The sequence below is a fragment of the Dromaius novaehollandiae genome, chromosome 6 (assembly GCF_036370855.1).
Source record: "Dromaius novaehollandiae isolate bDroNov1 chromosome 6, bDroNov1.hap1, whole genome shotgun sequence".
NCBI classification, from domain to species: domain Eukaryota; kingdom Metazoa; phylum Chordata; class Aves; order Casuariiformes; family Dromaiidae; genus Dromaius; species Dromaius novaehollandiae.
Window position 1 is genome coordinate 45,729,447 of NC_088103.1, and position 23,270 is coordinate 45,752,716.

At 51.0% G+C, this 23,270-nt stretch overlaps 1 protein-coding gene across 3 annotated transcripts in view; it reads right to left on the bottom strand.

Annotated features, from left to right (window-relative positions):
• The window catches only part of CTBP2 (C-terminal binding protein 2), a 132,414-nt gene that overhangs the window by 10,061 nt on the left and 99,083 nt on the right, over positions 1–23,270 (bottom strand). Inside the window, exon 1 of one of the 3 annotated variants that reach the window (XM_064514366.1) lies at positions 1,556–1,877. The exons of the other annotated variants lie outside the window; for them this stretch is intronic. Within the exon in view, the coding sequence (XP_064370436.1) occupies positions 1,556–1,577 (22 nt within the window). The 5' untranslated portion in view covers positions 1,578–1,877. Of the gene's footprint in view, positions 1–1,555; positions 1,878–23,270 lie in introns of those variants that run through there. 3 annotated transcript variants of the gene reach the window in all.

Genomic DNA, 23,270 nt, shown 5'->3' on the forward strand with positions numbered 1-23,270 from the left:
CGAACCTCAAACAACAGCTTTATTACGTTGCCATTACATAAGTGCCCTTGAAAGCCACACGAAACGCAGCTTTTTGAGTTTTTTTTTTTGAAACGGCATCTGTGTCCTTGCTCTGGATTGGGGCGGTGACCGCGCGCGGTGACCAGGCTGCCCAGACGCGTAGAAGTGGTCTGCACACGAACGCGGCTGCCCGGGGCGAGCGCTGCCCGCATGCCGCGCTGCGCATCCAGCACGCCGCTCCTTTCCCCTGCTCCAGCAAGGGAATTCGCTTCAACTTGCCACGGAAAGTTTTGAAGCAAATCAAGAGGAGAGGAAGTACAATGCCTGCTAATTACGTTTTAATAAAAACCACCGACAGCTCTGCAACGTAAAGCAGAGGGTGCAGCCTATTTCCCCTGTCTGACTCTCCAGATGCTGCTCCATCGCTCTAACCGCTGCTTTACGCTCCTGTTTTGTAGGTGCTGCATAAACAGATGCAAACAAAAACATTTGCGCTGACAAAACCAAGCTAAACTCGGTAGGATTCGCGTTTTACTCAAGCTTGCACGGTGCATTCGTTCTGCGTGCGACCGCCTCGTGAAGGAGGAGGTATGCCATCGATCAGAAAGCAATTAAAAACCAGACGCTCCCGCCCAAATTCTGATAAAACCCTTAACCCTTCGCTCCGCTCCGGCGCGGCTGGGAGCATGCGGAAAATAACTGCCGTGAGTGAGGCGAAGGAGCAGACTTCGGCCACGGAGGGGAACCGAGCTGCGCGGCGCGAAGGGGCTGCTCGCCCCGAATCGCGGGCCGGGAAGGCGCGGATGGAGCTGGCGTGCGCAAAGGCGGCAGCGGGCGCGGGGCTCCCCGGAGCAGCGCTGCCGACCAGCACCCGCGCAAACCCGGAGCGCCCGGGCCCGGCTCGCCCGCGCAGCCTGCCAGCCCCGCAAACTCGACGCGGGTATTGTTCGGTGCCTCTCTGCAAGGGTTTTCAGCGAGCCGTGGCCGCTCGCCAGCGCTGCAGTGGAGAGCTTTTTAAGGAAGAGGAGAGCAGGAAGGGTTTATGGGGGGAAAAAAAGGGAGAAAAGGCGAGGTTCTGCAGCAAGACGGAGAAGTCCAGCTCCGCCCGGCTCGCGGGCAGCGCCGCTTGTTGCACGCAGCCCGGCGCATAGAGTGCTTTTGTCTCGCCCTGGCTGCACAAAGCCGGCTTGTCCTCCGCGCCGCCCCTCCCCGCTGCCACCCACTTGTCTGCGATCCCAGTGGCACCCCTGCCAGGAGCCTCGGGCAGCTCCCGCTCAATGGCAGCCTTTGTGCGCCCGCCGGGCCGCTGGTGCGATCTCGCAGAGACAAAAGCAGGAGCCATTTGCCTAATTCTTATTAATCTCAGTTGCCTGCGCCACGCAGCACTAAAAAAAAAAAACCAGCAGGCTTTAAACATGTTCACTTGCAGTATATAAAAGTGCATCGCGAAGCGATCCTGACCGAGTTACTCATTCACAGCGAAGTAGCTACAGTTTTACAGGCAGCTACACACTTTATTAAACAAACAGAAAAGAAACAGGAAATTTCCCCTTGCCTGGAAAATGTTGCCTCCACATTCTTCTTCTTATTAAAACCCCCACATGGTCGGGAGGAGGGCGGGAGGAGGAGGGGGGGCCGCGCGCGGCACGGCGTTACCCCTCCGCCGCGCTCCTCTCCCAGGGGTGTCCTCGCACGAGCGGTCCCGCGGCCCACGGCTGCACCAGCGCCACCCAAACGTCTCTCTGAACGCGGAGGGCAAAGAAAAGGCTTTTGTCCTGCGCCGCGAAGAATAGGCTGAGACCGCGAGCGGAGCTGCAGCCACCTCTGCGCGGCTCCCAACTCCGGCGAGCGCTCCCTCCAGACTTTGCCGAAGCTTTTAACTAATCATAGTTCTTTCCCAGCCCTTGAATAAAATCATGTGAGTGCCAGCCAAAAAATCTTATGCTATGCACACTAAAGGGTTTGTATATGTCACAGTTTCTCTTTCCCCCTCCACTCCCCTCCTCCTATTGACTTCCACATACGTCTCTCTTTTTTTTTTTCCAGTTGTCTCAAATGGATTTAATCTGTGCCATGCTGTGTTTTATGTTTGTTTGGGTTTTTTTTTAACTCGAAAACGAAACATGCCCCTCCGCACGGGGCGTACTGAACAAGGCTCCAGCTGCAGACCGATACCTGCGGCAGCAGCGGCGGCGGCGAGGGGAAAAACAAAGCGGCGGGTGGAAGCAGGACGGCGGCGGTCTGATTCGGCACCCAGAAACCAAGGGCCAAACTCCTCCTGGACGTGTGGAGCAGCCGGTGCTCCGCGCGCGGAACGGGAGCGGCCGGCTGGCAGGATCCGCTCGGCGCGTCCTCCCGGGACGCCCGCCCCAGGCTCCATGCCGTGCCCTGGCTCCAACCCGGAGCGGCTCCAGGTTGGACAAGTTATCTTGCCCCGTGCCCAGCCACCATCCTCGGTACTGGAAGCAGTGCCGCTGGCTGCGACGGCTGCCCTGCGCAGCGCGGGGCTCCGCGCACGGCGAAGACTCGGGGCTCAGGGCCACCAGAAGCGGGGCGAGGGAAGCGCCCGGCAGAAACGGGCAGGTGGTCAGGGCACGTGCAGCTGGTGACCAGACACGAGGTCCTGGGGACCTGCTGGGTGCCAAGGAGAGAGGAGCCGTGAACTCCGAGGAGAGCACCAAGAACAAGCGCAGCCGCAGCCGCAGGATGGGGTGGGAAGCACTGGCTGGAGGTGGGGTAGGACCTCCACAAACCAGCACAGAGACCACTTCAAAGGGGCATGGGGCTCAACTCCGAAGCTCAGAGGAACCAAAGTAACCCAGGAAACGCCCCACAAACCCGGGGGGAAGGCACACTCCTCAGCACCCACAAGGCCTTTGAGGACTGTCAGACAGACACCTCCTCAACCACAGAGGTTTCTCCTTAGAAAAGCAGACTCCAGGGAGATAACCTGACAGAGCAACCTGCGGTCAAACACTCAGGCTCCACCGGGGACGTGTGCTGGGCCGGGACGGCAGAGCGAGGCCCACTTGGAAAGGAAATGACGACCTTTCTCCCAAGCACATTCAAAAAGGAGTGACTGGCAAAGAAGAGGCCTCCTTCGGCCAGGACTGAGGCCAGAAAGCCTGCTACCCTCAAGCCACGACGACAAAACACCAGACGCGATAGTCTCCGATGCAGACGGGCAGTTCAACCGCGAGCGTCACTGCGAAGCCAGCGCTGGTTACTCCGGGGGAACCGCAAGGAGCCTGGCGTAACCCCTCCGAAGGCAGCGGGAGTCTTTCCATGGATTTCAGTGGGACCTGTAATGTCCTCTGGCTAAAGACTGCCCAACAAGCGCTTAAGACCCCGATTAAATGCAGGCACCCAGGCAGTCCTGCTGACTTCAAAGAGCCTGCTCGTACGCTTAGAGCTTAGCTCGCGCTTAAGCGAGGTAATGGAGGGGCTTTGCTGGACTTCATGCTCAGTGCCCAGAAAGGTAATATTAAATATCTTGGAGCACCCGAGGAAAGAAAGATGGCACGTTGGGTATTATTAGTCTTTCTCATGAAGATGACTGGTACATTAAACAACCACATGCCTGTGAGCTGCAGTATTAAATGCTCTGTGATTCAGACAAAGTTCACTTAACTTTTCCTACTAATAAATGCCTCTCATAACAAATGCATATGCAAAAATGAAATGAGACACAGTCTTTATCTCACAGTCAGGGAAAACAGATATATACTGTTATTTCTGATTTTAAACACTCTGGAGGCATTTAATACTATAAAGACAGAAGCTATCTGAATGCAGAGCCGGTTAAAAAAGTGACATCAAATACCTTTGTTTATAAATAATCATGGCATGGTTCTTAAAGTAAAGCATTTTTGAGATTTCCAGGATCCTACTGGGAAAAGGCTGCGAAATCCCCGTTTCCGACCAGACCTGGAAGCGCGAACCAGCGAATCGCCGTAGCGCAACCGGAGGTCACGTGCTGCACGGCCCGGCCGGCACTGCTGCGGCGACCACCGCACGTCCTGCCGCGGCTGATTGCAAGGAAAATGCCCCTTGCCATCCGGTACCGGGGGCAGCGAGCCCTCGTCCCGCGACCGCCACGGGGCCGGGCCCCGGGGAAGGGGAGACGGGCGCCCGGCGCGGCAAATGTCCCCGGCAAACTCCTCCGGCCTGAGCCCTGCAGAACGTTTTCTCCGGTCGGTGCATAAAAGCTGGCTTTTTGCCAGCCCCTTTTTCAGATAACTCTCAGAACTTCCTCTGAGGATGTATTTTTAAAAATTCATAGGAAATCCCCATGTAAAACCGCGTCCCTATTAGCTCGTATGAATACAGTGATTGCAGTCCCCGTCAAAGCCGCAGAAACAGACAGCAACCGTGAACAAACGCGCGGTAAAAACATGGCAAGTTGCGGTATTTCATTACTCCGGCAGCTCGAATTGCTGCAGATGGACGTGCCGGAAACAGATACACCCCGGACTCCCTTTGTGTGCCCGAATCCAAGCGGGAGAGAGGTGCAACCTGCTGCCGACACCGTGGGAACACTCGGGGGCCGGGAGCGAGCGGCAAGCTCTGCAAGCGCCGGAGCGCTTCTCGGCCATTCAGTGATCCCCGCACTGAACAAAATCTCACGAAAGAGCACCCCAGATTCAGTTTCCAGCATAATAAGCTGGTGTAATACAAAAACTGAAACATTACACACCTGCCCTCCACTACCTACTTTCCGCCCCCAGTACTCTGCGTTTTCCCTGCTCGCTCCCAGGCCGCGAGGCGGGTGGACCTGCACGGGAGGATGGACACCGTGGTGCTCCCGACCCAGCTCCCCGGGGAGTCAACGGGACACTACCTGTCCTCAGCGGGTGGACGCTGGGGAGGCCGCGTGGGGAGCTCAGGGGTGCTACCAGGAAAGCTACAAGGAGCATCGGGAATTAAAAATGCTCACTCGCAGGAGCTCAGCTTCTTTCTCTTTCTTTTAAGAGAGGGATGGGAAGAGAAGCGAAGAGAAAACGGGCTTTCTGCTGTTGCTGCCATACAAACACAGGCTCTCAGGCCGTCCGCTGCAGCAGCGGTCGAGCTTTGCAACTCTTCGTCAAACCAAGGCGCTTCAAACCCCAACACATTCCCCCCAAATGTGCCCCATTACCAAGTCCAGCGCAGAAAACAAATACACTTGTAGCGCTTAGCGGATGGCTTTTGCAGTGTTATCCAGAAACTGCTGCCACTCTGGCTGCAGTACAGGTGTCCTTTACGCTGTACACGCGTGACGTTCACCTCGGAGACCCACAGCACAACCTGATGGCATCGCGCGAGGGACCACAGCGTGCGCCCGCTCTCCTCTGCGTCCCTTCCTATCCTCGCCCGTTTTCACCGTGTGCCTTTTCCCTTCCGGCCAAAGGAAACAAACTACATCAGTAAAAAACAAAGAAACCGCTCCAGGAAATGGACAGCTCTAACTGTGTTTTTTTTTAAAAAAAACAATAAATAAAACCGAGGTGAATCAGGCTAATGTTTTTACACAGTGTTTCTCCCCAAACCAGAAACGGTCCCAATGAAACGCAGTTTCTTTGTCCATGCAAGTCCATGGTTTAAGTGCTCCCACCCTAACGGGATGCACATGGCAGTGTCCTGGTGCAGTCCCTGTGCAGGGGGAAATACAGGGTAACGTGTCAGAAGAGCCAAACGCAGCCATGCAAAGCCCACGGAGAGAGAGCCACCGATATCAGCCATCTGGACATGAGGCAGCCCTAACTTCACATCCCCCCTGAGGGACTCGGAGAGGTTTTGGAAGACCCGATGCAGAAATGCAGGCTGGAGATGAGCAGGAGCCTCGTCGCGGGGCCGGTGGGCAGCGACGCTGCAGGACGCCCCGCGGGACGGGACCCGGTCGGGAGGAGCAGCCCCTGGTGATTCTCCACCCGCCAGCTGAAGCCTGCGGAGATCTGGCTGTGCTGAAGCAGCAACGCCGCGGGAAGGGACCGGGCTGGAGGGAGACACCAAGCAGGACTCCACCGCCCAGCGCTCCCAACCGCCGGGGAAGCCCATCTGCCCGTCAGCTGCAGCAAGATTTTGCTGCCTGCTTTTTGAAATAAAGAGTCCATCCTCAGCCTGCATTATTGCATGGAAAATAGCTCAGCCTGTCCGTTTTGGGAAAAGGCAGTGGTTCAAATTATATCATCACAGAGAGGGAGAAAAACAACCCGGGGTGTTCATTTACCCTACCTGACAACGTACCGACTCTGCAGGATGCAAACTACGTTTTATCTCGTATGCGGAAAACTGACAGCCATATGGTTTAGACTGGAAATTTCCCACAGATGAAAAAAAATGCAATCAATCAAACAGAGCTTTTGGATGCAGCTTTTGGAAAGTGCACGGGATTCAATCTGACTAGTTGTCCGTGCGCCGTATGTACCTCCTAAACTTGTGTTTGCACGGTGATAATGAGCGATTCGGAGCGGAAAACAAAGAAAACGCCACGTCAGGACAGATTGTGGGAGTCGTGGCGGCGGGAACCGCTGACGGGCAGTCCTTCTAACTACGCGGGACAGAAAGTGCCATAAATCTTCAACGCAAAATACGCAGAGGATTTTCCATGTGCGGGTCTGTTTTGCTGCCGTTGTTCCAGGGCTGCCGTAACCGCCAGCGCTGCCGGGTCTCCCCGCCGTCAGGGGCTGTGCCCGCTGCCGAAGGTGGCCTCGGGGCTCTCTGCTTCGAAGCTGGATCTCACTAACGCTTCCACGCTTTTCCTGGATAAAACACTGTGGAGCCAAGTAATGGCAGCGAGGCTTGGGGGTGACACCGAGACGCGCCGGGGGACACCTGCTACCGGGGAAAGAGCAAAGACGGGGAGCTCCCTCCAAAGCCCCCAGAGCACGCCGCGGCCTGGTCCCTTCTGTGCCTATTAAAATAGCTCCTGGGCGCTCCCCAAGCGCACACGCCAAACCCGAACCGTCTGCTCAGGGACCCTGCTGGAAGGCCATCCCTTCTGGGCACCAGAAACGACCACTGCTTGACCTCTGAACACGAAACATTTCCATAAAGTGCACTATCCCTTCTCACATCATCACCCTCCTCGGACATCTCTCCGTGCTTAGGTCGGCTCCTCTGCTGTAGAACTAAGAGCAAATGAACCCAACTCCAGCACGCAGCAGAAGTCAAACCACAGCCATATTTCCGTGCTCCCCATTCACAGAACATACAGGGCCCCTGTCTTTGCCTCCCTATTTTCTTTCTCTACCTCTAATTGCTTTTTTCCCATTTCTTTCCTTCTCCTGTTTTGTGCTCCGTCCCTACACCCAGAGCCCTCGCAATTCTCCCATCGCTCTTTGAAGCTGCAATCATGAATCTGAGAAGAACAATTCTGCTCAGAGCAAAAGGGAGGGCAAAATGCAAATGCAGTAACGAGGGAACGGCTTGGAGAGGTCCTGAGAGGTGCTGAATGCCTGCAAATCCCACTGATTTCCCCAAGATAAACACGCTCACTTCCTTGCAGCACTGAATTGGAACTAAATGAGAAAAAACTCTAAATACAAACATTCAAAAGCACTTAACTACAACCTAGTTGCTCTTAAAGTTGATTTACTTTTACAACCAATGCTCTACAAGTATATTGTAGGATTTTATCACAGTTACATTGAAGAAAAGGGCACACGGTGAGTTCCTGCTGACATTTCAAATAGCTCAGAAGCATAAAAACACAGCAAACAAACTTTGGACGCAGCAGCAACTCCTAAGACCCACCTGGGGCCCACGGGCGGAGCGGGGTTAGCACACGACATCTGAACTGTGTCTCCTCTCCTCCTGCATGGATGTGAGAACACTGCAAGTGCACAGGCCCATCTGGGCGGTTTGCTCGGTGATGTCCTAGCAGAGGAACAGCATTCACCTGCCACCTCTGCCATGGGCTCACTCTCGGGAACAGGCGGGATGACAGGCACCGAGTCCTCCCTTCCTTTCAAAGCCTCTTTTTGCACTCTTCTCCTCCTCCTTCTCCTCCTTCTCCCTCCCCTCCTCTTGCTCCAAGGCTCATCGACTCCGAGCCCAAGCGAATCAGGAGCACGTTTTGCACATGCTCCAAGGGGCTCCGGCAGCAGCCCTGGGCCCAGACCTCCCCAGCGCTGCGGGGTGCGTGGAGCCTGGCCCCAGCCCAGGCGGGACATCAGGGGCTTCCTCAAGTGTCACTGCCCCTTTTGGGGCTCCTGCAGCTCTCTGCCCTTTCACCACAACCCAGGAAAGCTACTAAGGCCACAAGGAGATCCACCCCGGTTGAGGCCAGCACCCAAGTGCGTACTTCAGTTAAGCATATACATCAGCGTGCGTTATCCCTAATAGCAATGCTTCCTTGGGTGGGGCTGATCTCACCTTGGGGGGAACTATCAGTTATCTGCCAGCCTGGAAGGCCAACTGCCATGGCGGATGAAGATTCACATAGTGCAGGAAAGAGGTACCTGGGGATTGATTTTCTTCTCCCGAAGAACAGTTGGTGGAGTGAGGCTGTTTGCCTTGTGTCTTCGCCCAGCTGCCACAGCGACACGGAGGATAAAAGCAGCAGCTCATCTGGCAGCCAGAGCTTCATCTCTTGGAGGTGCAAATTAGCAGCTCTACTCGCAGCATGTGGACATGTCCTTGAAGGCAACAGCAGAGACGGGGAAAAGCCAGCCAGCCCCCACCTTCCTCCCCGAGGATACCTTTGGAGGCCACCCAACCCCAACGTCTCCGTTCTCCTTTACGACACTGTAGAAACGACTGGTTCCACCTCAGGCAGGGTCGACTGGTCATTACTGCATTAAAAACCCACACAACTCCTTAGGTACTTCTTTAGAAAAAGTGTTGTGAAGATGCTCATTCCTGCTTCGACCCATGTTCCTTGATTAATATGAATATGTTATTATTTACAATATTATTGTAAAGCTGTCTCCCAAGATCCAGCAGTAGAATAAACAAGGATCACCGAGAGGATTTGCTTCCGTCTTGTACTGTGCCTGTAGCGAGATTCCTGGAAGAGCTCTTCTACCCAAAATTTCAGAGAGGATGGTGCTACAAGAGACCTGTCAGCAAATCCTGCCCTAACCTCTTCTTTCAGAGTCACCTGCGTGCCACCTCACTCAGATGGAGGAAAAAAAAAAAAAAGAAACCTCGATCTCTTTATTCACCTTCTTTGAGAAAACATTTTAGACCCACCACACAATAGAGCCCTTTCTAGCTCTTTGTGCCCTCGAGCCATGCATTAATACAGCTGAGACTAAGCTGGACGGAGGGAAATCTAAATGGGTGCACTGGAGGACATAGAAGTCTATCAAAAAAAGCACCCCAAAAGAAAAAAAAAAAGAGAAAAATCTCAACACAAAACTGGATTGTAAGCTGAAAATTTCTTGAGGTCAGGATGAACATGCAAAATCTCCTACTGGAAAATTTTATTAATAATAGCATCTTATCTCTTGTGACACAGAAAGCACACTGATTAATATCAAATTCTCAAACCTTAGAATATTAGGATCCCAATTCATTCAATCAATTTTTTTAGACTTAGGGGAAGAAAGAGTGGTCAGGGGATAGAACTGCTCACCTATTCGAAACCTGTCCTTTTTTAATCTTCTGAATTTGCACCTTTATAGAGCCCCAGGATCTGCTCACTGATAATTACTGTATGTTGAGAGCATTTTGAAGTTGCAAAAGGTTGTCTTAAGTAGCTCAGAAAGAAATAAAAGCATGCTCACCTACTTCCAAAGACTTCTCTGGCACACAAAAAAACCACACTTTAGATTCTGCAAGTAGAAATTTTGAGTTCACATATATAGACAACAGGTTTTTACCAGAAAAAAAAAAAACTTTTGGAATTCAGGGGTATTAAATCTTTCCTAAAATGTTCAAATCAAATCAAAGCAATTTAGATATTTCTTGTGAATTGCTTTTATATCCAGTTCTTTCAAAAATCCATTAAACTTTTTGAAAATTAAATGAATTTTGGTTTCAGTGTAATGTGCAATTGTGGAGATCTGAAGGAAAGCATGTGGTCCCAAAAGCATGCATGTTTTTCTGACTGTACAAGTTGGTCCAGTAAAAGATATCTCTCCCTACAAACCTTGCCTAGCTTCAGTTCTCCAGGCTCAGTAAAGATAACAGAAAAAGTTTAATGATTAACTTTCAAATTCTCTTTTCCCCCCTTTATCAGGGTTTTCTGGCTGCTAGCTACACATTAGTAACTTGCTGCAGAACACAACTTGTAGGTCTTAGGCTTGTGTTCAAGTATCTCTGGGTAGGGCTATGGACTACAGCCCGATCCTTCGCTCCGGTTCTCCTCGATTCACAACCACCACCTACGTTGCCCTGATAAATCGCCAACTCAAAAGCCTGTAAATTTGAACATGGCCTGAAAAACCCCAAACTTCTCTGGAGAGGTCTCGAATGACTTGACAGACGTGACTTCTTTGGCCGGAATCAGAGGTGGGCCACAGGAAGGTCTCAAAGGGAAGCCGTGTCCCACCTCTGGTGGTGGCCGTGCCCTGCAGCTCCACCTCGCCTCCACGCTCTTCCAGCACCGTGACACGCACCCGCCTTCGCGCGTCCTGCGTGTCTCCAGCCCTGCTGCGAATGCCACCGGTGCCGGGCGTGCTGCCGGGCGCTGGTGCAGGCACACAGTTCCTCTTCCCCAGGCGATGGAAATGATCAAAAAATGCCTGCTCGGTGCCATCCCTAACTTCGACACCACACGTAATTATCCACCCTCAGACCCCCGGATGTTTTGGGGTGTGAAACGGCACTTGCCAGCACAAGGCAAGACCACCCCGGAGAGGTTTTCTTTTCTGCAGGCAATTCTCCAAAGCTCTCCAGATGGACCCAGCCCGCTCCGCCACCGCCAGATTAGACGCCCACTCCTCTCAAAGACCACCTCCTCCGCTTGGGCCAGCTCCCTCTCCCCCTCTCCTGCGCTAGCTGCAGGGCAATCCCTCAGGTCAGCAGCATACAAGCACCTTCGGATTTATGGAAACCACGTTCAACAGCCAAATATTACACAGTTCCTTGAATAATGGAGCTCACAGTCTCCTTAATTTATTATCAGTGTTTGAAACAGTATCACAGAAAACCCACAGGTAATGATGGAAGAAAAATTTCTCTTGAAAGAGAGCTATTTAAACGATGATAATCTAGAAACATCTTCGCTAATCTGCTACATCTTTGAGCAAAAAAACCATACACTTCCTGGCCTCAATAATAAGACGAAAATGAACATTGGCAGAGCAAACAAAATCATCTACAAATACAAATCAACCTTTTCTCCTTGCGAGCCAGCGTAGCCCAAGGGATAACTCCATGATCATGCTTCTGATGTATTTATACAGCACATTTCATCTTCATTAATCTATACAACATACTGGCCAATTCTTATTTTTTGATTCCGAGCACTAGTAGCTATTTGTATGCTATCACAATTCGCTCCTGGGTTCTCCCCTCTGCGGCTACCTTTGCCTCCTTCCTTCGTCCCTGCGGGCTTGCAAAAGCATCCGTACTGCTGTGCAATGTCCCCCGAGCAAAGGGGCTGCCCCTGCGATGGACCGCGGCGCAGGCTGCGCTTCGACGGCTCGCTCTCTCCATTCAACGGGAGCCCTGAAAATGTCATCTCCATGTGTCATCTCACAGGGAAACTCAGTCTGGGTTTTAAATCAAACTGTACTGCCGCACTGCACCGGATTAGCTCTGCGAGGGGTGGAGAGGATACCACAGCTGGCAGGGATAAAACATACTCCGTAATTAATAGGCCCTGTCCACCTGAGGTTGAGAAGCGGGGGAGAGAAGGGAGCTCCTGGAGAGCCAGGAGGACTCTCACCTTGCCAGAGGCACCACCACCCCCAACCTCCCAGCAAGTCCACGTGTGACCCAGCATCCAGGCAGGCCCAGAAGCTCCTCACGCATCTGACTGCAGCCTGGAGCCCAAAGGATTTCACCGAAGCATGGACATTATACCTGTATGACTGTTAACACCACAGTAACTCAAAAACTGTTATTCACACAGTCCTTTTTGCTCAGGATAAGACCACCACGTGCCTCAACACGATAGCGACTGCTCTGCTGGTCCAGCTGGATCTGTGTCAGATTCCCAGCCCTCTGCTCCAATATCCTAATGCCGAAATCTGATGCAACCACTCTGCCACTCCACCACACGAGGTGCTGGAGCGACCACGGGCAGCGACTCAAGCACACGCAGGGTGGAGGTAGCACCTTTCTTGCTTCCATCAGCTCGGGCAGCTACCGCTCTGCTCCGTGCCCGCCGGGTCTCCACTCTGATGCACCCCTCTTCTCACAGGCAGGGAACCTCTCGCAACGCAACAGAAATTAAAAAGGGGAGAGCAAGATGCTGGAATAAATCACTAATGCAAGGATCCTTATTTTCTCTCTGTTTTTCATGGACCGAAGTTTGGTCAATAATCTCCGCATTTAAGCTGTCTTATTCTCTTGTGTATGCAAAGGATAGTTACACCGTAACTCCCGCGGCTGCCGGGAGGCATTCCTTACATACATCCTCAGTGCATTAAGCGAAGAATAAAATCCAAAGCCGTACAGAAACTGACTGCACTTTAAAGGATGTTAAAATATAATGGGCAGAAAATGTCTTCATTTTTACATCTCCTCACTATCACAGAAAAGAAAGTCAATTCTGATGTAGGTAAGCACAGGCTATAGATTTATCTAATCATGTATACTGAAGACGGTGAAAATATTTCAAATTTGCCTACAGTTATAAAACTATAAATCACACTGAACTATATCACTGTAGTAAGCCATTTTCCCCTAATGGTTTTCTATATTTTATTGCTTCCATAAAATTTATCACCTATCAACCTAAGAGCTCTAGTTATATACCCTATGGTTATTCTCAATTAACACACAAAAACTAGATTTTAGCAATTTTTAAATTGTGACACAAGCCCTCCAGAAGAATGAGATATGGCATAACGAACTACCCAGATGCCATTTCTTTCTTTCTTTCTGTTTTTTCGTTCTTTCAGGAGAGCCCTGCAGTGGAGTTTCCAAAAAGCTGACAAACCTTACTGCAGTAGCAAGCCGTTGGCAGAGACGGATGCTGATGCACCATAACTCTATCTCTGTATTTATACACTTAATTACATCACGCAGATTACAAAGCATATATCCCTACCTGGGATGCTGAACAGGAAAGCTTCTACACTAACCAAGATCTTTTGTGGTGCTTCTGTTCTATGGGATCCCAAAGCGCTTTGTAGATTAACTCTTACTGACACAAAACCAGCCCTCTGGCAGCAATCAAGAGGTACATCCTGCACGGCAAAGAAGCGAAGAAAGACACAATACTCATCAAGAAACCCAGTGAAACTAGAATTTTACAGTTCCACACACGGACAAGCATGGCTGCGTTTCCGTGCTTCATTCCACAAATACCCAAGACGTAAACTGGATAGTACTCAGTGTAACCTATTCCTCCAATTAATATCTTCTATAATACAAGGACAAACTCAATATTGTAAAAAAATCTTAAATACAATCATGGCCAGCTGATTTTCTTAAGAATACCTAAGACGACAGAGTTGGCTTCATGATTACCCTGAAGAATTTTTTCGCGTAGTGACATTACTTTCAGCAAGTTTTCCTGAGCTCTCTCTGCTTAGGAACCCAACAAGCAGGTCACCTTCCTTGACCTGTTGCTCTCACTCGGCAAGCAGGCAACTTCTTCTCCCATTTGTGTCCCTGATACCCTCCTCTATCAGAAGGAGAAGTGAAGGTGCTTCTTCTGCAGCAACTTGTTAATTAAACAATGATCACCTACAAGAAGAGTAAACACATCTAAGTCAGCAGGTTTGGAAGTGATTTCCTGAGGTTTCTCCATCTATTCTGTTATTCCTGGGAAGCAACACACCTTGAGAGAGTGCTTTGAAGGAGATCCCTCTCAATGCCTTGTTCAAAGGTCAGCCAAGTGCCACTGACGGGTCAAGACAGTCTTATTTTACATTACATATAACACAAGGGTCACAGCTCTTGAAGACCTCCTCTCCTCTTCAAGCGCTCATCGAATGAGTGCAACAACAGATGTGCATTGAACGCAGTCAGGCTGTTGTGGTCCGCAGCAGCCTGGTGGGACGTTTCGCCCTCCTCCTCTGTCACCTTGCTTTGGATTGCACCGGTGAGCCACACCTGCTGCCGGCACGAGGTGCCGAGCCCCCAGCGGCATATCCCGCTGGATTCACGCGCTCAGCCAACGCCAGACTGCCTCGCCCCTTCTGCCCCTGACAGGCACGTAAACAAAAAGTCGCTTGCTACTTCCTTCTGATTCGCATTAAAAGCGCCTGGAGTCGATGGGTTCAGTGTGGAAATCATTCAAACCAGCTGTGGCCACTGAAAAGAATCCATTCTTCATTCCTGAGACCAGGCTTTCGAGAGAAGTAGGGAGCAAATGTTCCACCCAAAATAGTTTTGGTCTGAGCACAAGCGAAGCTATTGGCAACGACAATGTTGAAAGAAAGAATTTCTTCGCATCAGACTCTGATGCCTTGCAAATGTATTTTGTATCCTCTACCTCAAATCACACTGCTTTACGCCTGGGATAACGAGATGCTCTAACTGATGATGGCAGATTGCTCAGTGTCTTTATTTGGGCTAGCAGAGAACTCCCGTCCATATGGGACCTATCCAGGGGGTGTGCGAGGGTAGAAAATGGATCTATGGGGACGGAGAGCCCAACCGCAGCCGAGCGCTGTGCCGCCGAGCCGCGCGGCAATGCTATGCAAGCGGTGTGAACCGGGGCGGCTCCGCGGCTGCTCCGACCTTCGTCGCGGCCGTCCCTCCCGGAGCGAGACAGCCGCCGTCAGGCAGGAGTGGGTGGTACCTCCCTGGGCCGACCGTGCCGCGCGCCGGGCGCATGGAGCCTGCTGCCCATGAGGGCAGGTTCCTGCCTTCGCTGCCCGAATTTCCCTGCCCGCTCATTTACTCCGATTCGGCCCGAGCGGAGCCCAGCGGAGCAGTTTGCTGTTCACAAATGAGATGAAAACTGCCAAAGTGACTAGGTGCGAACGGCTCGGTCTCTGCAGTGTATTTTTACCCTAAAACGAATTTGCAAGCAGAAAGCCCCGATGCTGATAACAGCACGGGCCAGAGGAGCAGACACGAAGAGCTACCGCTGGGTGCACGACCAGGCCTGGCCTGAGGGTTTCCTTCATGCCGACTGGCAGGAGCGATCACTCCTGACGTGATGCATATGTTCCGAATTTTGTGTACTTCAGAAACAAAACGAGAAAAACGTCTATGTGCCTCACTGTGAAATCCCAACAGCCCTGGACCGCGACGCATTAGCACGGCACCGTCTGCACGACTCTCACCGAGCTGCAGCCTCGCAAGCGAGCAGGAACACGGACATTAAGAAGCACACGTATTTTTTCCCTGCGAACCCAGGTACATTTGCAAGGCACAGCAAAGCACGAGGACGTGTCTCCACGCTACTTTAGACGGCAATCAGTGCAGCATAAACTGAGGACAATACCATTAACAAGAAATGTAAGAGACGATAACAATGAAGATAAAAAAGATTTGCATGTATTAATGTTTTAATACAAAGGAAATGATAAACCCCTGCAAATCGACTTTCTAATTTTGGCTTAATCTCACTGGGCGTAGCCGGCTCAGCGCTGGCTGCCTCTCTGTCTCAATCTCGGTCTCCTTTTCATTGGTCAGGACAAGCGTTTTCCCAAATCACAACAGCTGGCTGGAACAACCTACACCTCCTTTTTTTCGCTACAACTTTCCCTTAAAGCATGATGACTTTTAAATCCTTCCAGGCTCAAAGCCCAGTAAGCAGTAAAGCACTAAAGCCCAGCACAAAGTGATGTTTATTTCTCATAACTATTTTTCTCATAGAAGAATCCAACAGAATAATAACCTCGGTAACGTTTGGCATAGCCAGAGGTGGATTTGAAGCTCTTGCAGAGGGCGAGGGCGCTGCACGCTGCCGTGATGGGTGCGGTGTGCCTGCTCCTTAACAGAATTAAAGGGAAAACCTGCCCTAAGCAAAGGCTCCTAGCTTGCCTTCAGCTGGAGCAAGGGGAGACTTCAATAAGATCCTGGGGGAACTGGAACCTGTGGTATGGACGGAGGGCTCAGACGAACAGCCACAAGGGCTGCACGTGGTCAACGTCATTAGAAAGCTGGCTGCACCCAGAAGGAGGAGGAAAACGATGTTACGACCAGTCAAGGCAAAGAGCAAGTAAAAAATGCAGCACATGAAGCTCCGGAGGGAGCAGAAACAGGCTCTACAGTCCCGCTGGTTCTCCAAAACCACTTGTAATCACAGGCTGAGAACCGAGCGCGGTCCTGTTGCCGAAGCAGAAGGGCACGAGCTTGCATATATGACTTAGCCTTAACTGCTACATTTTGACAAGGCTCACAAGAACGCACAGGTGATTTAAGACCCCATGCAAAGCCAAGCGCTGCCAGTTTTTGACCTCGGCATGACACGCAAAGACCTGCTGCCTCGTTTGCAAGAGCCACTGCTCTATCCTTAGAAATCCCCGCTGCAGCTAAGCTCTTTATGTCACGGACTCCAACCACACAACGTGATCAACAGGACTATTTGCATACGTCGAGTTAAGCGCAGTCTTAGGGCATTGGTCAGCCAAGCTCCAGCGCGTCCACGAAGCTCTATCGGTGTGACAGCGGAGGTGGCTTTCCCTGGTTGCTGGCAAGGGCAGTGTACAGCGACGCTGTACCAACACCACGCTACCGCTTGCAACAAAGCCTGAAAAACTGTGTCTTTTTCCGCTGCTTGCGCGCTTGCCCGATTTCCCTGCTCGCCTGTCCGACCGGCTGCCTGGCGCCCCGTGGGCCCAGGTGTGCAGCCACAACGGGGGAAACACGGGGACACTCGGCAGCACTGCAGGGACTGGGAGGGCAATAACCAGGAAGGGTTTTTTCTTTCTAAACATCACACCAAGTCGTTGAACTGCAAGGCTTTACTGATTTCCCCACAATCGTTGAGAGCCCATCTTGAAAGTGTGATAAAGTCTCTAACACGAGACGGACCCGAGCGCGTGCACCTCTTGGGCGAGCCCAGGGCATGTCCCAGCAGAGAGGCAGGTAACGGGAGAAGAATGAAGGTGACGATGGGCAGAGAAACTGTAAAGGTCCCCTGTGCCGGACTACGGGTCTCCAGGAGCAGCACCCGACGTGCGATCAGAGAGCAGTCGATACCTGTTGCACTAAGACGACCCAGCATCCCCTGTGGGGACCCAGCGACCGGAGCCCAAACGCCGCCTCCGGGCAAAGGACAGCTGTGCCGGGTCTCCAAACAGCCTGCCACAAATCACAACCCGCGAAGGCAGACGGAGAAACCCCTCCTTGGCTGTAGGAGAACACCAACGCATTCATCCTTCTCCCGAGCAGAAAAGTCTGGCCAAGAAGGAAAATGGGCCGTGGACGTGTTCCAGGGAGAGAGTTAGGACGCTCTTACTGTAACTGAACGTGAAGCTGTGGCTCGTGGGGCCGCGCAGGCTCGTCGCCGTGATGTGCTGCTACCCTCCACCGCTGAGCGCGGGCCACTTCCCGGCTTCATGCCAGCCTCCAGGATCCAAAGGGAAACGCAGGTGTCCGCCGCGCGGGAGGTCGAGGGCCGCTGCTGAGATCCGCAGCCTGCTGATGGGCGAGGGGAGACGGGGAAAGCCGAGCTTTCCGTGCCGGACTGCGGAGGGAAAACCTCCGAGGATGGCCTCTCGATTTTGTGTGCACGCATTACGCCTGCTCCAGCGCCGCAGGCTTGAGTCAGAGCTTCGCGTTCTCCTGAAACCACGCAGGCTAGAAGCTAAGAAACAGCCACAAAAAGCGTGTAACTACAGGAATCCGAGCAAAGGAGCTTACAAAAAATGCAAAACACACACACTTTGTGAGTGTTACCAGAGCGCTGTCCTCAAGTGTGGACGCCTTCCTAGAAACTGGCTCCCTGTAGGGCACTGGGTGCCCTGCTACAGTATTTTGGGTGGCTTAGTGCGGGTAACTCTGGTGTCTTCTCCTTCCTTCCTTTCCCAGGGCTCCAGGGGCGTCTGCACGCCGGGCAAGCTGAGCACTCGGACGGCGAGGGCAGCGCGGGCCTGGGGGGTGCGTCTGGGTGGCACGGCACTTCCCTGCGCGTACGCTTTACTCGGTGCCGAGGTGCTTTGGCTAGGCGCCTTCATGAACTGATTAAACAAATGAACAAACAGAAAAGAGGTGTATTAACACAGCATGCCTACTCACTTCCCAGGCTAGGAGCAATAGGAAATTGCGGATTCCCCACAAAACTGTCCCGGTACGGAGCGAATGGCCAGACCCTCCCCGTTACAAGGAGGCATTGTGGAGAAGACGTAGGGACGTCTGGCATGTGGGGCAGGTAACCCAAGACAGACCCATAAAACCATTGCAAGCGATGCAGCAATTGCATTGCAAACTGCTTGTCTTCTGGAGCCCAGACGCTGCTCCAGGCTCCTCGCAGAGCTCGGAGCACGAGATGCTCTCAGGAAGGAGTTAAAGCAGTGCTCTTCCCTTGCTGGCACGCTACATCTCTTCCTTCCTGTAGCAAAGCCGTTTGCTGTTCCCCTGGGAGGATGGTAGATCATCTCCTTTGGCACTTGTTTAAGCTCCCTGCAACTTCCCATGCTATGAACTGGTTGCATAACATGAATCGGCACTGCGCAGCAACCTCCCGAGCACAGAGGCTTGCAGAAGCCAATGTTGCTTCTCCCCGTCCTTCTGTGAGATCTGCTTTCCATATGTCTCTGCCAATTTGCTCGCCTTCCTCACGACTGCGAAAGACCAGTCTCCCTCTCTGCTGATCCTACCTCTCTCCCCTGCCTCGGCTGACGACGCACAAAAACACACACGTGCCCCGTCCCGTGTGCACCAAGCGAAGGAGACACCTTCCTTCCATTCCCCTGGCCACAGGACTGTGCTAAACTGTTGGATTTGCTTTCCCCAAGGGAGATTCCCGTCCCCCTCGAATATCTCCACCCCTTCTCTCTCACACCACAACTAGTAAAGAAATAACCCAGCGGTCACTCGTTCTCTCCAACGTCTGCCCGAGCAGTCCCACCTCTATGTTGATGACCACCTGATGGAAGCAGAGGACAGCCAGGGTACCTCCCTTTGCCTCTTCCAGGAGAAAGCGCATCTACTAAAATGAAACAGCCACCAAGAGAGAAAACTTGGTTTCAGCACTCAGTCAACATAAGTTACAAACATCGTATTTACTTCTGGCTTCCCAAATTCCTTCTTTTCCCTGCACCACCTCACAATAACAGGACAGTCTAAAGGGTTTGTTCTGGATTCATCTCACACACCTCTCACGGCTGCAAATCCCTTGCCAGATGCACTTTCTTTAGCGATGCATGTGTTTGCAACCCTGAGCACTACCTCGGCTCTCACAAATACCTCAGCTCACAGTCCGGAATTTCACAATACTGAGCCACGCAAATTGGCTATCTGCACACACTGCTATCATGTCACTATTGCTTCACAGTCACCTCTCCTTCTCCTCCGCAGCTACCAAGATTCATACCACAAACAGCTTTCACGAGTGCCCTGCTTTGGTTTAACGTAGCCCATAGCATCATTAATCCTACAATCATCCCAAAACATGGACAAACGGCTACCCCAGTTCTGATGCCTTCTGCCACGCCAGGGGATGGTCTTCAGCCCCGTCCGCAAAGCAGCCAGCTCTGCCCTTCCCACGGTTTCTGTGCACCGTCCTCCGTACAGCAGAACACAGTGGGCTCCTACCTCCGAATCATTTCCATCTTCTGCGTTATTTTTTTTCTTCTGAGCATTGCAAGGAGCTAGCAGAACTGGCTTGTTGTTTTATCCATCGGAGCAGGGCCAATCTGACACAGCGGAGTTTTAGGCCGAGTAAAATAAAACTGTGCTAAGTAGCCAAATCACAATGAGAACAGGAATATTATGATTCCATGCAAAATTTAAATACCAAAGGCAAAGAAAACAGAAACATTTTATCATATGTATAAATAAAACACTCTTTTAAATGGCCAGCATCCAAAACAGAACAATAGTTCCTAACAAATAGCCAGTGGTGCAAGCCAAAGTCAAGCTCACCAGTCTATTTTAAATGCAAAACTAGCTGAAAAGCAAATAGTCAACATCAGCACAGAACAGTATTACTTCCACAAGTAATTTGAGCTTTAATAATTCAACAACATTTAATTTGCTGGTCTTAACAAAGGTGGAATTTTTTTTTTCCAAAGCCCGACCTGGATGGATATAGTATCTCTGTAAAATATACCCCAATCTGTGGTAAGAGCACCGGGCACGGGGCCAAACAGGGCGAAGGACTGGCCGCGTGGGCAGCGGCGTCCCTGCGAACAGGCCCAGGGCGGGTGACGGGACTGCTCCGGGAGGCGGAGGGATGCTTGCTTTAAATTGCTTTCAAGCTGCCCCACCGCAGCAACACCGTGAGATAGCGGGTCCATGTCTTCCAAGAGGTGAGCAGCCCATCTGGCTCCCGATTTAACATGCAGTATTTGAACGCTAGCAATATTTCCAATACTCATTTTGCACGTGAGCCCTCTTTTTATCGTAATCTTGTTTCAGAAATTTTCAGTCGCAAACTTTTATTTGCTAAGTGGAATTCCTTTCTATGCATTGCTCGACAATGTTAATAATTGCTCTGGTGCTAATAACCTGACTCCTACATGTACAGGGGGAAACAGCGTTTCATGAAATATTGATAGACACTTGGAAATTTGACAATTATCTCCAGAGGTCCTTGGTAAAATCTGAAAGCAAATAAATAGCAAACATTTCCTGCACTCATTAAAATACTGAAAAACAGAGAAAGAAACCTACTCGTTATCCATTTGACAAATATAACCTATTATTTTTAATAATGCACAGGCATTTAATGCATGAAATTTACAGCTTCTCTTGCTTAAAGAAACCATTGGTTTTGTAGGTCTAATTTTAAGAAATGCAATAAGAGTAAGTTTTATGGAGCTGATTGCTTTTGCAGGAGTGAGAGGGTAAAATCGTGTGTCTATTAAAATCAATGGGAAACTACCGTCTATTTAGATGGAAGCAAAACGTCACTCTCTTCGCTCCCTTTCGTATTTTGGAAACTCCTTGTCCATGGCATAAAGCAATTCTCCAAAAACGAGAAATACTAATCTATTTGACCGTTCTTTAGCAAGCTTCTGAAACAGAAAAAGGGGATAAAAAGGGGCTGACAATGGAGGACGTGGGGCTGCCAGCCTATCGGCCCTGTGTCTTGCTATCGCGATGAGAGCAGGGGCTCTCCCTCTGGCCATCCAAACCCCGGGAGATGCCAAGCTGCTGCTCGGCAGCACGTGCTTTTGGGACCAACAGTAAGTACAGGGAACAACTTCCCGTGCTGAATAAATACGAACCGTAAGAGGAAAACTCGCAGTGTAGAGCATGACAGGTTGCTTAGCACTGCTTTAAAGCAGAATCACTGGCACTACGATACTCCTGAGCTCTGGCTTTTTGCCCCGACTGCTGATGAAACAGGGCCACATCCACTGCAAACAAAAATAAAATGGAAACTCAAGATCTTTAAAGCAAACGTGTCAGCTTGTAGATTAAAAACTTCTGCTCTTATTCAGATGCACTCAACCCAGATGCATTCAACATGAGCAAGAGTTCAAAGATGGGGAAAGCTTGTGATCAGTGTGGATGGCAACTGCTGACCAGGTGGGACAGCGAAAGCTCGATGTCGGCTTTCTGCACGACTGCAGCGTCCCAACAGGACACCGCAGATACCGGTGAGCTCTCTGCTGCCCACCGAGCACGCTCTTCTCTCTTCCACAGCAATATTAATCGAGATGCCTTTCACAGAGAAAGGCAAATATATGCACTTGCATGAACCACTGTATGTTTGGAATATTAATTTGAAGCTTTATTATAAAGCGCTCCGAGAAAGGAGCAGGACATAATAAATGTCACTGTGTGTGACATTTCTTTTTTTTTTTTTTTTGGAGGATGCCACTCTGTGAGTGACAGCCAGAGCCTCCAGGCAGACCCTGGACCCCCACAAGACCAGGCTGATAACCTACCCGCACAGTAGCTGAGGGTGCGGGCGGCAGCTCGATGCCGCCCAGGGACCGGCAGCGTTTGAACAAGCGTCAGGAAACGTGCTAGGGTTAAGAGGACCGGCAGAGAAGTCAAGGGTGCACCGGGGAGCCTTTTTTATCCACCTCCTGGCGCGGCTCCTCGGCTGCTCATCACGGGATGGCACACGTGGAGGCACCACCTCCACAGCTGCAGCGCAGAGGCCGGGCACTTCCAAGGGACCTCCATTTTGATCTTCTTTTTCTGCCTTTTTTGTTGAAAGAGTATCTTAAATTATTACTTATCATTGCGTTTGCTGATAAGCAAAGTCCCCTCTGCTTACATACTTGCCAAGCTGCAATGACAACCCAGGAAAGAGCCTGATAACCGAAGCAAACCCCTTCCGGCCAACGGCGAAGGCTCTGCACAAGTACCGATCCAAGCAGCAGCGCCACGAGCATCGCCCCGCTTTCTACCCCCGTGCTTCGACGCCCTCCCCGTGACTGAGACAGGGACAGGGCAGCACGGGACCTGCACCCATCCCTGGCCCTTGCAGACAGAAAAGGACATTTATGCCCGGTAAACACCGTGAGCCTGAGGCCTTCTGAGTTACCCGAGACCTGGGCAAAGCAGTGATGCTGCCCTAGAACTAACACTGCTTGGGAAAAATAATGTACATGAAAAAACCCCAGCAAGTAACACTTCTTCAACAAGCACGAGCAACAGCAGACAGAAGAGATTATAAATTAGCTTTCTTTAGCAAAAGCCAGTGGAATGCTGTTAATGTCAGGTTTTATTTAGGTGCAAAAGTCAAAAGCTAGTCTGCCAGTTGCTATATATAAACCTTACTAATATATGTCCTACGTCTGCAGCATTTATTTTAAACCAGGGCTTAATGATTTTGGTGTTCTGCTTTTTAAGGATTCATCTCAGCACCTACTGGTCTTTTAAAAATAACATACAATTCAGTAGTGCAGCATTGTCATTAAACTGGTCTGTAGCTGAATGCTACGAGAAAGACAAGGGGAAGAAATATAAAAAATGTTTAATACAATAATGATCAGAAACCTCTAAAATTTTTCCCCTCTGTGAACACTTTATGTTTGTAGCTATGGAAACTACTTATGAGAAAGCTAAAAAAAAGTCAGCATATATAGTCAGAGAATGATCTGGATATATGAAAGTCCTAACAATGATAGAGAACTACAGACACA